The 14,638-nt window shown below is 42.8% G+C and overlaps 1 protein-coding gene across 3 annotated transcripts in view; it reads right to left on the bottom strand.

The window, feature by feature from the left end:
• Positions 1-6: 6 nt before the first annotated feature.
• chst11 (carbohydrate (chondroitin 4) sulfotransferase 11) overlaps positions 7-14,638 on the bottom strand; it is a 103,988-nt gene continuing 89,356 nt past the window's right edge. For all 3 annotated transcript variants that reach the window (XM_031869787.1, XM_031869788.1, XM_031869789.1), the window contains 2 exons: positions 7,595-7,824; positions 7-7,394 (listed from right to left, as the gene is read on the bottom strand). In XM_031869787.1, the coding sequence (XP_031725647.1) occupies positions 6,770-7,394; positions 7,595-7,824 (855 nt within the window). In that variant the 3' untranslated portion in view covers positions 7-6,769. The remainder of the gene's footprint in view (positions 7,395-7,594; positions 7,825-14,638) is intronic.

Genomic DNA, 14,638 nt, shown 5'->3' with positions numbered 1-14,638 from the left:
CACACACACACACACACACACACACACACACACACACACACACACACCATCATGCAGCCATCATCCGGCTGCTCCACTTGTAGTTACAGCACATGAGGCACTCTGATACGCACAATGGTGAAAAATGCTGATGACATGGTATAAATCCAGAAACAGACACGGCTGATTTAAGACTCATTCCTCAAAGGGTCACACGCGCACACACACACACACACATTACTGTACAGGCCACAGTACAACATCCACAACATCTGGCGGAATATGAAGCCGCTAGGAAACACTCGGAGATCAGAGGGTGCGTGATCTCTGCTCACTGAAGGAGGATGTACACGATGTCAGGGCGACACATGGAGACATGACACCCGGCAGGGGACACGCTGATGTGGCCACATTTGACCAAATGTGTGATAAGCCCTCACACGCTAAGCTATGTTCGAATTTAAGAGATTTAAGACAATGACATGAATGTGTTCAAGTGGGCACATTCTTCACACTTGCCTGGTATTCAAGAAAGAAAGAAAGGTAGAAAGCCTCTTGGTTTCAGTTATTAAGCATCTAGCTCACTCTGTGGAAAGATGACACCCCCGTTCTTTATCCCGTTTCTGCAACTGGCTGAAATAACCGTCGATGGGCGTGACATAAGATCCATCTGAATCGCTGAACACATCACACATGTGAGTGCTGATGCAAAATTCTGGAAACCAAACTATTACAGACCAACTTTGACCTGCAGTGCTTGCCATAGTTGTGCACAAACGCAGCTTGCTTTGGGGGGTGCGTACATCGTAAATATGAATCCCACTGCTCTTCTTGGCAAGACCCGCCCTGCGGTTCGGCATTAACCTCGAGTAGTTATGGTCAGGAATGAGGATAGCTCATTAGTCAGGGCACAGGACCGGAACAAAGCAGGTTACCGGTGCCTCAGCGAGCATGGACGCCTGGCCAATCCTAGCACTTGAATGCTGCACAGGGCGGGTCTTGTGAATAAAAGCAGTGGGATTCATAACCTTGTTAACCTCCATCTCCTAGTAACAGAGAGAGTGCAGGGACAGATGATGTTAGTCTAGTCTGCATAACTTCTTTATCTTACTGAAGTTTGTGCAGGTTAGAATCTATGCCCCCCCCCCCGGCTCTGAAACATCAGTAACCTAACTGACGCTGTCCTTGGTGCTGACGGATTTGTAATTGCGGCTTTTCCTGCCCTTCTTTCTATTTCATTTTAGATCTATAATCTGATATTCGTGACATTGAAGCGATACCGCCATGTTTCCATATCGCAGCAGTAACTTTGGTGGCCACATGTTTACCATCACCGGTAGAAATGATTGCTATTAAATCTGCTGGATTATTTACGTGATTTCTAGCTAAAAGGAAAGAATGGTTTTTAGAGTGGAGGCTGCAGGAGAATCAGAGCTCCTCTCCGGTGCAGTCACATGGGCCTCTGCATGACGCTTAGCTCTGCGTTATCGCAGTGAGTGCGTGTAACGGCGTGAGCGTGTATGTGTGTAAATACTGTAGTGAGGGGTTTGCAATGTGAGAAGTGAATTTTAAGGAGTGTGAATGGAGATCTCTTCGAGTAAAAAACACCTCATTGGTGTCACTGTATGTGCTGCATTTCCTCAAACAGAATTTCCTGTTGCAAAGCAGGTGTTGACGTTTGTCTCCTCTTCTTCTTTGGATGTCAGAAGCTAAAAAGCTTCTGACATCCAAATTAGTTCAGTGCAGCTTGAATAAAGTTTTGTACAGTAAAAAATATAAAACGGTTCCTTTTTGTGCCATGAGGTCATTGGGCAAATCCAAAATCTGAACCCAAATATGTAATGCAGCATAGGCGATCGTTGTCCGAATGGTTTTCTAATTATGTCGATGACTTAAAGTGTGTGAAATAGCACAGTGAGAAGCTGAACCATCTGTCCTGCTGGCAGATACTGGAGTTGTGGGTTGACGCTCGGAAAAGGAAAGAATATTCACTGTGTGTGTGTGTGTGTGTGTATGGAGGAAGGCCCAGGAGACTACAGAGAGAAGGAAGCTCTGAATGTTTGCCCTGCGTTGCTGTGAATGAAAGGCACAGAGAAACAATAGCGCCTCAAAAAACTTCTTTTGTGTGTGTCTGTAAGTGTGTGAGGCAACCAGAGCACTAATCAATCCAGACATGACAGCTCAAAAGCAACAGCAGAATTTGTACTGTACAAAAACAACCCGCATTGGGAGTGTATAGATATGTCAGAAATGAAATAGGCAGAGGAGGGAGCGTGACAAAAACAGTCCCTGGCTTTATCACTCTGTGCTGATGATTTGAGATACGATCATGTTTTTGGTTTAATATGTTTTTAGATTTCTTTAGATCTTCTCACTAAGGCAGCAAATAAGTATATCTCCCAAATTGTCCTGCTATCTCTTTAATTGACACTGATATTAAGCTGCTATGACACTTTGCTGTACCTAAAATGTGTTAACCCTGTGCATAAATAATACAATAATAATATAAGCACAAAAACTCTGTCAGATATGTTAAGAAGCCTTCCTGTGTTCCTCTCAGCAAATGTGTAGTTCAGTCTGATAATAGACATCGTTCAAAAACAACATAAATACACCCGTTGGCTTGACTGGAATAGAAACACTCCTACAGGATGAGACAGCTGGGCAGTGAACAGGCCGCTGCAGACTGAGGAGTTAAGAAGAGGGACGAAAGCACTCGGAATGTGGCAGAAAGTCGGAAATGGCCTCTAGGGGCTCGCTGCCCATGGGGATATTTGACCAGCTCTGTTTACTTAAGCAGACTGTGCTTTTACCACGGGGATGGTAGGGATCACCGACACTGACTCACTTTTTATTTACAGAGGCCACTTTTGGAGTGAGGCGGGGGAGGAGAAAGGAGAGGCCTCTGTAACGGCTCGCTTGCAGCCTAAGAGGTCCTTTGTGTACCGTTCGTCTTCCAATCTGGAGGCTAAATGAGCAGTTTAAGCCGAGGCTCTGTCAGAGTGTTAGAGTGGAGGGGTGCTGCCCGCCAGTGCCTCTGCTTACAACTGCTGAGTAAGATGCTGCGTGGCATCAACATCAGCAGGAGAGCTAATGTGCAAGCTGATTTGTGTGTGTATTTTTGTGCTCCTGACTCCGGGGGGTGAGAATACACCCATTGTTTGAGCAGGAGGACAGGCGGTCGAGGGACAGACCCGTAGCTTTTCTCCTTTATTAGAGCCAGATGTCTGTGTGGGGGTGAAAAAACAAAGAAAAATAAGGCTGGTCTCTCATTATAACCCTCTCACACAGGCATGTGCACACACTACAGTAATACTACTATAACACTAGAGGTTTGCAGCTAAAATATGTCTGTGTCCCAAAAGAAATGTCTACTTATTATCTAAGATTTAGTTATCACACCTATCAGTTACGCTGACATTTCACTCCCCAGAGACATGGAGTCAGCACCAGACAAAACGTTACAATGAAGTGGAACCTGAAATTGCAGTAAGAGCTATCAGTTACACAGGTAGGCTACAGTTTACACAAATATAAATTTGGAAGTAAAAACTCTCGACAAATTGTTCATTAAAAACACCCCCTGCATTGCAGAGCTGTATGTACGTGACTTTACATTATTTACAACGGACAATTAATAGTTTTAGTTTCATTGTGGCCAACTTTTCATGCTGTAGCAATAGAGTTGATCTTTTTTTATTTATATATAAAGCTTAGTCTAGCAGCATGGCCGGAAAAACCTGCTAGGTGGCCGCGGGGCAAAAATGAGACCCCATTAACCCCTCAATCTTTCCCCCTCTATGTGCACTGTGTACAGTATTCCTATGCACGGATATTACAGCGGGCGTAGTGTAAACAGTGATAAAGTCGGGAGGAGGTGTGGTGGATGGATAGGTCAGAAAACACAGGACTTTAACCCAGGAGACAGGTATGCGTCTCCTGTGTGAAACCATTAGTCAACGTTAACTTATTTTAAGTTATCTACTTAACTTACGTAACACACTTACATGCGTACTTAAGTCGCGTTCATAACTTGGCTTACTTAAACTATGTAACAGACTTATTCAAGTCCAAACCATGATCTTTTCCTAAACCTAACCCAGTAGTTTTGTTGCCTTAACTCTCAACCAGTTGTTTCCATTAATGGAAGTTTATTTTGAAAAGACAGTTGTCTGTACCGACACTAGGGGTGTACGTATAGGTGCCATGGTTTGAAGCGTGAGGCCACTGACCAAGCTGCCATATTTCATGAATTGGTAATGAGAATTATGTTCAAATGTGTGGCCAAATTAAATTATTATTATTATTAAAATAAAATGTTAACTTTAATTTATTAATACTGTACATAATGTACTTCTGGTTCTTTATATTGTAATTCTACTACTGCTAGTTTTCCATTGTCTGGATTGAGGGTCTACGTCGTACTGCATGTTACTTATTGTGAAGCCCTCTGAGACAAATTTGTGATATAGGGCCATCAAGATGGTCTTGAGTTCACTTTACAGGGCCTCAAAACAAACCAGGACTTAAGGCCCTTATCATCCGTCCATTAGTTAAACCCCCTTTTTACTTTTTAGAGGGTTGTGGTAGAGTGCAGCAAATTTTTTTTGCCATCTAAGCGCAAAAATGCAGGTCTTAACACTACATTGTGACCGGGCCTCGAGATCGGGTAAAGAAGGACCCACTTTAAGGCCCAAATTATGCCAGTTGATATTGTTCTTTGGTTCGTGCATATTGCCACAAATCTGCTTCACTATTTGCTGATCCAGCGTTGTCTAGCAGTATCACAGCATAAGCGACCTCTCTACACTGAATCTGGTGAGTCAAATGTTATCAATACCAGCAGGAATGATGGTCAAAACGTATAAAACTCAGTCTAACAGACTGCACAAGAAAATATTATTTCTGGTTCAGTCAAGTGCAACAAAGAAATCCAGCTTTTCCAAAAAAAAGTGGTTTATAATTTACAAAGAGGTATAAACAAAATGACTCCCCGCTCTCTCTCTTCCTCCCTCCCTCCCTCCCTCCTGTATGATACTTACGGCCTGTAATCCAATTCACAGCGTGATGGAGAGTGCAGTTGTTAACCTTGACATTGCTCTAACATTAATCACATTACAGTATGAGATACAGTCTCTGATTCTGTGAAGCAGGCAGTAGATTTGTTGATATGTACACAGAGTAGCAGCTAGCTCTCGTGTTCAGGTTGGGGAGGTGGCGGGGTCTCACCATGAATTCACTTAACAGCAATGCTGTGCACTGAACACACTTGAGTGTGGATCTCTGAGGCTCTCGCAGCCGTTTTGGCACCAAATGTTTGACAAAAGGAAACAGAGAAGAAGAACACATAAATCTCTGATGATCTCAGACACAGAAGGACAAAGCCATGGGCTGAAAATGCACCGCGAGACCTTCAGAAATGAAAATGCGTATCGGAGGCAAGTTCTGAAGAAAGGAAGCAACATGACAGAACACTGACAGTTTAACTTTAAAACATTTCCTAAAATGAGCACATGAAAAAAAAATCTTTCTCTCTTTAACTAACAAAGCTAATTAAATAATCTTTTGTTATTGCTGCTCGCAGCAATGCTTAATAAAACAATACAAACCAAAAATAAGCATAGAAACAAAAGGGTCATCTTAATTTACTGAAAGACATGTTTGGTCGTCTGAGCAGGGGCTTTTGTGGGAGTGTCCCTGGAGATGTCCACTGGGCCCCTGGGCGGGGCCGGTGGGGCGCGGCAGGGCGGGGTTATGAGATCCAGTGCCTTTAACCCTTCCACAACCACACAGGCTGTCTCTTATCTTTCAGCTCAGAATTTCTGTGCAGACTTGTCACTCCCAGCTTGTGCTCCCAATTGCTGTGAAACATCTTGTACCTTTCTAACAACTTCCTTGTAGCTCAAAGTGTTAAGGATGCTCGGTGTCACAGGCAATGATTTATTAAGCACTTCCACACTTCACCGCCGCAGCTGAAGACTCCGTCTTCCTTGGGGTTCTCAAGGTGTAACACAAGAGGTCCCCTCTGCCAACATCATAATTATAGAGACCAATAACAACTTGTTTTGTAAAAACTGTTGGCTGATGGCCATATCATTACGGTTACAGTTGTAGAGTCTTGAGAGTTAAGCCAGTAGCCATCTATTACAGGGCGGTGATGAGGTGATGTTTCCCTCTGAAATGTATGGATCTAACGTGGGGCAAAGTTGACGGGCGCTAACACACCGCGCTGACAGAGTGGTGAGGAAATGAATGGTGTTTTTTACAATTTGACGGAGTTTCTCTACTGATCAGGGGGGAAGGGGGAGATAAGCTTAGCTCCCACGATGCGTTGGGGTCAGGGCGCGTGCGAGGCCACTGTTTGCTTTGTAGAATCTGAAGCAGCCTAATTTGTCAGCAGTTTGTTTAAAGTAGGGGACCATCAGGAGAATCCCTCTTCAGGTCTGTCTGTGAGGATAAGTTACCCTTTTTAAATCACCTTGAAGACCTGCTTCACCCACACTTTTTAGTCTTTGCATGCATTTGCTCCATTTAGCCCACATTCCCAACCAGCGCTCTGTGTATCACACAGAGTTGATTAGACATCCTCCCCCTTATGCCCAGACAAGCACGCATTACCTTTCTCTCTTTCAGCACCTGTTTATATGTCTAATTCAGACCCCACGCCTGCAAGTTACGACGACAGTTTTTTAAAAAATCAAGTTTGCCTCCAAAAAATTCCCTCCACTCACTTTGTTGCCTCTCCTTAAACAAGGCAGCCATTCTCCCAGAGTCCCAGCTCTGCCCTCCATTAGTCCAGCCGGAGGTAGCTAGGTGTGGAGTAGTTGAACATGAGGAAATCTAACTTATAAAGCTGGTAGAGCTGGATCTGCTGCTGGGTGCTGATATTACTGAAGAACTGGGCCGTCATGGTATCTGTGGTACGGGTGGACTTGGCATAGCTCGGGAAGCGCAAGGAGTCGCCAACGCCCACTAGCCGCAACACGTAGTTAGCATCCTCTTCCAGCGTCTCATACTTGCCCACCAGGTCGTAGTGGATGTGACATGGGTGACAAAGCTGGTAAACGGACTGCCAGTGCTCGTTGAGCGGGCCGTCACGCTGCGTTGCCGGATCTACCAAGTACTCCACGAATTCCTTGAATTTGACATCAGCGCCGTTGAACAGGGCGTCCTGCGTGGCATTCTTGCGGTAGCGGCGGATGATGCGGGTGCCGAAGCGCTTGTGGAAGGACGAGTTGTACTTGAGGGTGAACTTGTTGCGGTATGCGGAGACCAGCCTCTCGAAGGGCTCGCGAACAAAGAGGAACTTGAGGTAGTTCTTGAGGCGGTGGTTGATCTCAGCAATACTGTACTGGTTCAGCGTCTTCAGGTTAGAAGGGATGTGGGCTTCATTGGAAGGGATATCCATTGGGTCACTGTAGAAGAGAGGCATAGGGACAATGAGCAAAAAAAAACTAATATGCATTGACGTCCTTGTATCAACTTCCACTGTAATGAGAGCCACCTGCAGGGATGTAACCACATCCTACAACACATGTCCTGTGCATATTGCTTCCTATTTGTCAATCTCAAAGCAGTACATTTAGAAGGGGAATGACTGGCCACTAGTACTGACCTGTATTTGCCTCGGCCTGTGAGCACCATCATGACGCGTTTCCAGTTGGTACAGGCCACCTTGGGGACGTAGCAGTAGATGAGCTCGTGGTCCTCGTCCACCACGAGGTGTTTCAGGTCTCCGGGTGTCAGGACTCTGCGCTTACGGCTGGACGCACTGTAGACTCGACAGGCATCCACCACTTGATCCCGCCTGGCCTGGTGGAACACGGCTGCTCCGGACAACTCCGCCTGTTCAGGCATAGACAGAGAAGTAGGGAGTGGGAGAGAGAAATGATGTAAAAAGGGTGACTGCCAGCTCTTGACATAAAACATTCGGCCATTTCAACAGAATGAAATAAACATTGGTCATTTCTTGCTTTTTTTGGCTGAAAAATGAAGTTTTAGGGTGTTAGCTGAGTAACCATAGCAACTGTTAGTCAACCATATCTTTTGATTTACACACTGACTAATGAACCCAGCAGAGGCTAGTACATGCTCGTTGGGGCATCAAAGTCAGTTCCCTTGGTGGCCAAATTAGCTTGTTGGGTAGTTGGCAAATAAATCCAAAATGGGGGCTATTGGTTTGTCTGTCAGAGTAATCCGGGTTTTACTCAAACACAAATATGCAGTAGGCTAAATTAAATATGTATAATATTATATAAATTACATTATAGTATGATATAATAATATATCAGTCAACTTTAAATGTACTTTATGTTACATCCGATAATATATTATAAAACATCAATGTTTCTTACTTATACATACATTTAAAAATGTATAGAAATTATATGGGGATACTTTTTACGAAATATGAACAGTCCACACATTCTTACTTCAAAATCGTCAAATAATAACACTTGGTCAGTGGCCCTACGCTTCAAACTGTGGTGCTCTAGGTACCCCACTAGTGTCAGTTTCCAATCTTTACAAGCATAGTGACTTTTCAAAATAAACTTCCAACGTATGTTTACTAAGTTTTAAAGTTCACTTAGTTAGGTTTTTGGCAACACAAGTACTTGGTTAGGCTTTGGAAAAAGTTGCGGTTGGGTTCCAAATAACTACAGTTGTTGTAACCTGCCATTAGTTAAGCACAAAAGTTACGTAACAAAACTAACCATAAGTCAACGTAGACTTGGTTTCACATGGGACACAAACAACGGTCTCCTGATTAAACGTCCTGTTTGTTTGACACATCCATCACCGCCGACCTCCACCCTAAGATGACTTTCTCACTCTTTATACTACATCAGTTGCTCTTTGCATGTAATACTTATGCGGATGTGTTTATTAGTTAGTTGAAAGCCTGGTGTGTCTCATACAGACACTAAAAGTTGCGTCGAGGGGCTCTGACCAAGCAATGGTATTTTTTGAGTACGGGTTGGAAAAGCAGAAATAATTGCCACAGTATTATAATATAAAGCCAATATATTGTTTTTCAAATACTATTTGGTTTCACAGTACATTGCAGATTTCAATATATGGACAGTATATTTCTGAGCAGAATTATCTCTTTCAGGTAGAACTTTTCTAGCCCAATTGTTGGAAAATGTTTTCACAGATTAGAGATTTGTGACCAAATGATTTCCTGTCTCTGAAGTCTTTTGTTGTCTCTACACTTTTGTCCACATTATATAACTTCCTTAGCAGTGGATGGAAAATCTCCCTGTGCCAATAAAGCACTCTAAAATGAATGAATCTGAACCGTAGCAGAAAGAGGGAGGGATGAAGAGAGATAGAGCGTGTGTTATTAATCACAGCTTTTATTATTATACTCATCTCTTTATTGACTATCTTTTTTCCCTATCTGAGTCGCTCCGCAGACTATGTTAGATTAGTTCACGGGTGTGGAGGAAGATAATGATATTGGAGGATATTACAGATATTGAATGTTCAATATGCGCAAATTCAAGCAGCAATCATTCATCTGAGGCATATTTCATATTCCCCCTGATGCTTGTGATGAAGAGGACCATGGCAGGAGGGAAAGAAGGAGGCTGAGGAGGATTCAACGGAGTCTGAGGCGGAGAGCAGCACAGGGGCTTTGCATCTGAAGGGCAGCAATGTTTTCTTATGCCTCTTGATTATTTTTCTTCTTGGTCTGAATTCCCCTCCAGGGCAGTTCCCCGGTTTCCTCGCCTGATCTAAATTGATTGTAATGCTTCTTTACCAATCCATCCCACTCGCAACAAGTATGGCCTTTCCAGGACTGTCATAGAGCGCTGAAATCACTCAAGGGACCACCACCCAGCGTTAAACACGAAGACAGCGTGACTTGTATGTATTTCTCTTTGAAATCACTCTTCCATTATGTTCCCAAGTGGGAAGCATGTGCAAAGCTTGCTACAAGAACACGGACGCAAACCGATCTTTGATACCTTTTTTATCTGATGCCAACATACAAAAGCAGTCATGGAGGAGTCATGGAGCAAATGCATGACCTTAAAATCTGAGATATTTCACACAAAAGTCTATGAAAGTCACATTTCATAGTCTGCCGCTTTGTCAATGAGCTCCATTGGATAGTCATGTGGGGATACGGGTCATAGGTCGCGGCTCTCTGTCTTCATTTCCTTGAAAAATCAATTGGGTAAAGAGTTGGGAGGAAGGGTTTTTCCCACTGTGAATTCACATGACAATAATCAAGGCAGAAACACTTATATTATAAATATATTGTAGTCATGCTTTCAGTTAAAAAAACGATTCCCCCTTTTGGACACTGTTACAGTATGTACAGTCTTGAAACCTTTGCTTGTACTTAATATAAATGAGAACTTTTGTCAAACATCGTCTCTATTGTTGCTTCAACCTGAAGTTTCATCTTCATCTCTGAGTGATGCAACTAATCTAACGCCGAGTATGGAAACACCCAACAGATGACATTTCTCATTCTTGTGCAAACAGTGTAACTTTTGGATGACTTTTTTCCACTAAATAATATCTGCTTTCACAGAAAATGGATTTCGCCCCCAACAAAAACCTTGTGCACAAATCAATCTTATTTTCACAAGATAATAACCTTTGCCCACAACGGATGGATCTCGGCCCTGTACGGAAATAACCTGCGTGCACAACTATCATAACTTGTGCACACATATTGATCTTTCCCCCAACAGATTTGTGAGCACAACATATCTTGGTCCCACAAAATTGCACCCGCAACTTAATACCTTGTTCCAACAATCAATCTAGAATCTAGAAAAAAAATACTATTTGAATGGTTTTGCTTGCAGCCAATAAAAGAATAAATGAGCCAATCACCGCTGTATTAGTGCTGTGCAGTTAGCTACCCAGTAGGACACACACGAAGCTTCCATTCACATGATTATCGTATTGAGTAGCGTACAAAGTACTCTATTGGTATCGGTAGCCCTTTAAGGGTACTGGTTTTGGTACTCGCATCAGTGATATTTTATGTGGACAACTAAAAATTCCCACAAGATTAAAAATGTAATCTTTCCCCCATTGTTAATGGAAAAAAAGTTGTCCTTAACAACTTTATTAGTTTCTTTAGTTCATCACATCTCCATTCCGTTACCTCTGGTTTAACCTCTTACACACTTTCCATATATTTTTCTTTTCTTTCAAATGCTCATTTAAAGCATTTTCAAAGAAGAATGAACGTCTCTGCTCCCCTCCCACTTCTTCTGTCTTTGTGTGCTCGCCATGCTTAAGCCAACACATCAAAGCCCACAGAGGCGTAACCGTGCACGGAGAATAACAGCTCTTTGTTGATGAAAACCCCACTCAGAGACATCAAGCTGTATGATTCACACAAATGTTGCAGGCCCTCCGTCCCAGAGGAGGACAAACGCTGCAATTATCATGGGAAAAAGGGAGGGAATCTTGTCATCTCCTGCTCTGCCTCAGTGTTCCTCTCCTTATCTCCCTTCTTTCTACAGGATTACTTTCTGCTATTTTATCTCCGCGTCTCCAGCTCGTTCGAATCTCTTGTGCAGTTTGGATGAAAGGGTGAGGACTAGTGGGGGAGAGGGGGGGGAGAGATGAGAGAGGCGATAAGTCGATACAATCTGAGAGGGAGCTGTGATGGAGATCGCTGACCTCTGGCCATGTCAAGCTGTTCCCATGGGAGAGCAGAGACCATTTACATGCATCATTGCTTGCACAGTAGCCCTCTAATCCCCTGTGGACACAAACAAGTCGGTCAGCATCGGACAACAACTGAAATAAAACTACACTTAGCAGCTTTGTATGATGTTGTCAATTTAGTTTCGAGTAATTTCTCCGTGCAGCTGCGGTATATGATGAATTACTAAGTGTTACAGCATGATTCTATGTATTGATTTAGATGTGACGATCCATCAAAACTGGGAGAAAATTCAAAGGAAAGACTTATGCATACTATTAAACCTAATCTCACCAAAAACACCATTATCAGTGTTGTGTTTGCAAAAAGAAAAGTCTCTGTTTTCTTATCTTCAGACGTCGAGAGGAGCCCATTGTGCATTCACGACGGCGCTCGTTTCCTGCTCGCTGCACATTTGTCGTTAAAACATTTGAGAAACGGATGACGGGAACTGTGGAGATTGTGATTCCATATTTCAAGTCTTCATGGATGCGCGATTCTCAGCGAAAGTTGTTATGAGTTTGAAATATGATCTGAGCATCAGCACGGATGCGCAGTGGCGGTAATGAATAGCTTCCTCCTGATCTGCTTATGGTTGCAAAGAAAGAAAGAGAGCGGGAGGAAGCTAGGAGGGGATTACAAATGGAAGGAAGGAGGGAGGGAAGTTACTAAAAGTACAAAGTGGGCAACTACCCCGGCACACCGCGTCCCAAAAGGCCTTGAAAGGTCAGTTTAAAATGATTGTTGGTCATCTAATTTATTTAATGAATTACAAGATCAACTAAAGTCCATCATTAGCTACTGTAATGCTTCTTTAAGCACGTTTCATTTAAGTTTTTACATGACGCACATCAAAATAAATTAGAATAAGCACAATGTGACTGACACACTAGTTAGCTTCTGGAGTCTGGGCAAATAATGACAATGTAATGTGAACTCAGCTATTTGCACTGTACTGTATAAATTACACGTCACTTTTAAGGACATTTCACGTGTCATGTCTACTCAGTTAAAGCATTTTGCATGTCATTTAACTCCCTTTCTGATTAACAACTCGTCACATACGGATGCAGTTTTAAACACGTTGTTAGGTTTAGGAAAAGATAATGACAATAATTATGTTTAGAGTTACGCAAATAAAGTTACGTATAAGTTAAGTAGTCATGTAAATCGTCAAATACCGACGCACAGTTTTAAACATGTAGTTAACGTTGTGAAAACAGACAAAACTACTTGGTTCAGGAAAAGAGTTTAGTTTGCGCTATATACGTATGTTTGTTACGTAAAGTAAGTTACGTACACAAGTTCAGTAGTCGACAAGTTAAGTAGTCAATAGCTGACTTTACACGGGACACGAACAGCGGTCTCCTTGGTGAAAGTCACGTGTTTGTTTGACCCATACGTTCACACCGTCCTCCACCATACATGGCCTTTCTTGTTCTTTAAACGACTTTAAACTGACTTCAGCAGCATTTGCTCTGAGCGTCTGAAATTGACCCGGCATGAAATGACATACGAAAGGCAATAAATGCGTTGTGATAACATGCAAAATGACTTAAGAAGTGGCCTTTATATTCATCCACCACTTAGTGCTACCAGGCTGAACTTAAAAGGTACCCTGTCAATTTCTGAACCACTAGTGCAATAGTGCATAGTGTATTTTCATAGTTTAGTAATTGTATTCTTTATATAGCTTGCCTGTCAGTGGTCTTTAAGCTCAATAAACACAAATAATATTTGACCAGAATTTCTTCCATTTGTCAGGGACATTGAAATCTTCCAGGACCTGGATCGGCACACACACACACACACACACACATATATCATAAGAGCAGAAAAGCAAAATCGCTTGGAGGAATGGATTCAAATAGACCCTGTGATCGGTGAACGGAGGCGCAGACTAAGCCTCCAGCCATTGGTGATAGGCCCATAAAATCCTGATCTGAGCCCCCTTACCCGTAACAGGGTACTTCTATGATGTGGTATTGCTTCTTTTACTAAAATAAAAGATGTGAGTACTTCTTCCACCTCTTGATACACACAGCATCTTTTAATGAAAAGCACCAGATGTAAATAAAGAGAGAAGAAAACCCTGCAAAGATGTGGAGGTGGGCTTAGGGGATCCCTAGGGGCCCAACAGTAAATGTTTGCCCCTGGGCCCTCTAACAGGTTTACCTGGCCATGGTGGAAATCGGAATATACTGCAGAATCTGCTGACATTATTCATAGACTAAGAATCAGGGCTCTTAGTGTCCACAATTCATACTGAGATACATCTTGAGAATGTACTTTGAATTACCATACATATGGAAACAACTTTCTGTTGATAATTTATTCCTCTGAAAAACTTGAGAAAATATGTTATGAATACTGTCTTGGAGAAAATGAGATGCTAATGCAACGTGATTTGTAGCCCAGGGACTCTGCAGAGCGTCAGAGCACTTTGTTTAGAGAAGATGCCCGAAACGTCTTTTCCTCTAAGAAAAACACTTCCTATTGCAATTTAAACACTGCATCAGTCAGTACGGCTATTTAGATAGTTTTTTCAATTTATTGCAGCTGCTTCTCAAGTATTTACACTCTCTCTGGTGGATTTGTGCCCCCTGACGCCTAAAGCAAATCAGGTGAAAGCAAAGTGCTGCTTTCGGTGATGTTGGAGGAATGCTTTTTTCCCCTCCCCCTGCTAAACTACTCTTCCATTACGTCTCCTCAAACCTGATCCATTTGGTCTTCTGTTTGTGCATCAGCTTCTCTCTCTCTCCTCGCTAGCTGTGAAGTCAACTAAACAAAGATCAATCATCAAAGCATCTCTCTCTCTCACAAACACTGAGCACTAAAGAAAGTCTGTCTCGCTGACCCTCTCTGCTTACAGACCGGCATTCATAGAGCGGGCAGGAATAAAGCTGCCAGTGTGCCACAACTGTACTAAACACACACACACACACACACACACACACACACACACACACACACACA

This window comes from Anarrhichthys ocellatus, unplaced genomic scaffold (genome assembly GCF_004355925.1).
Source record: "Anarrhichthys ocellatus isolate YVR2014 unplaced genomic scaffold, GSC_Weel_1.0 scaffold49, whole genome shotgun sequence".
Taxonomy (NCBI): domain Eukaryota; kingdom Metazoa; phylum Chordata; class Actinopteri; order Perciformes; family Anarhichadidae; genus Anarrhichthys; species Anarrhichthys ocellatus.
This window is presented reverse-complemented; position numbering and strand designations above follow the sequence as displayed.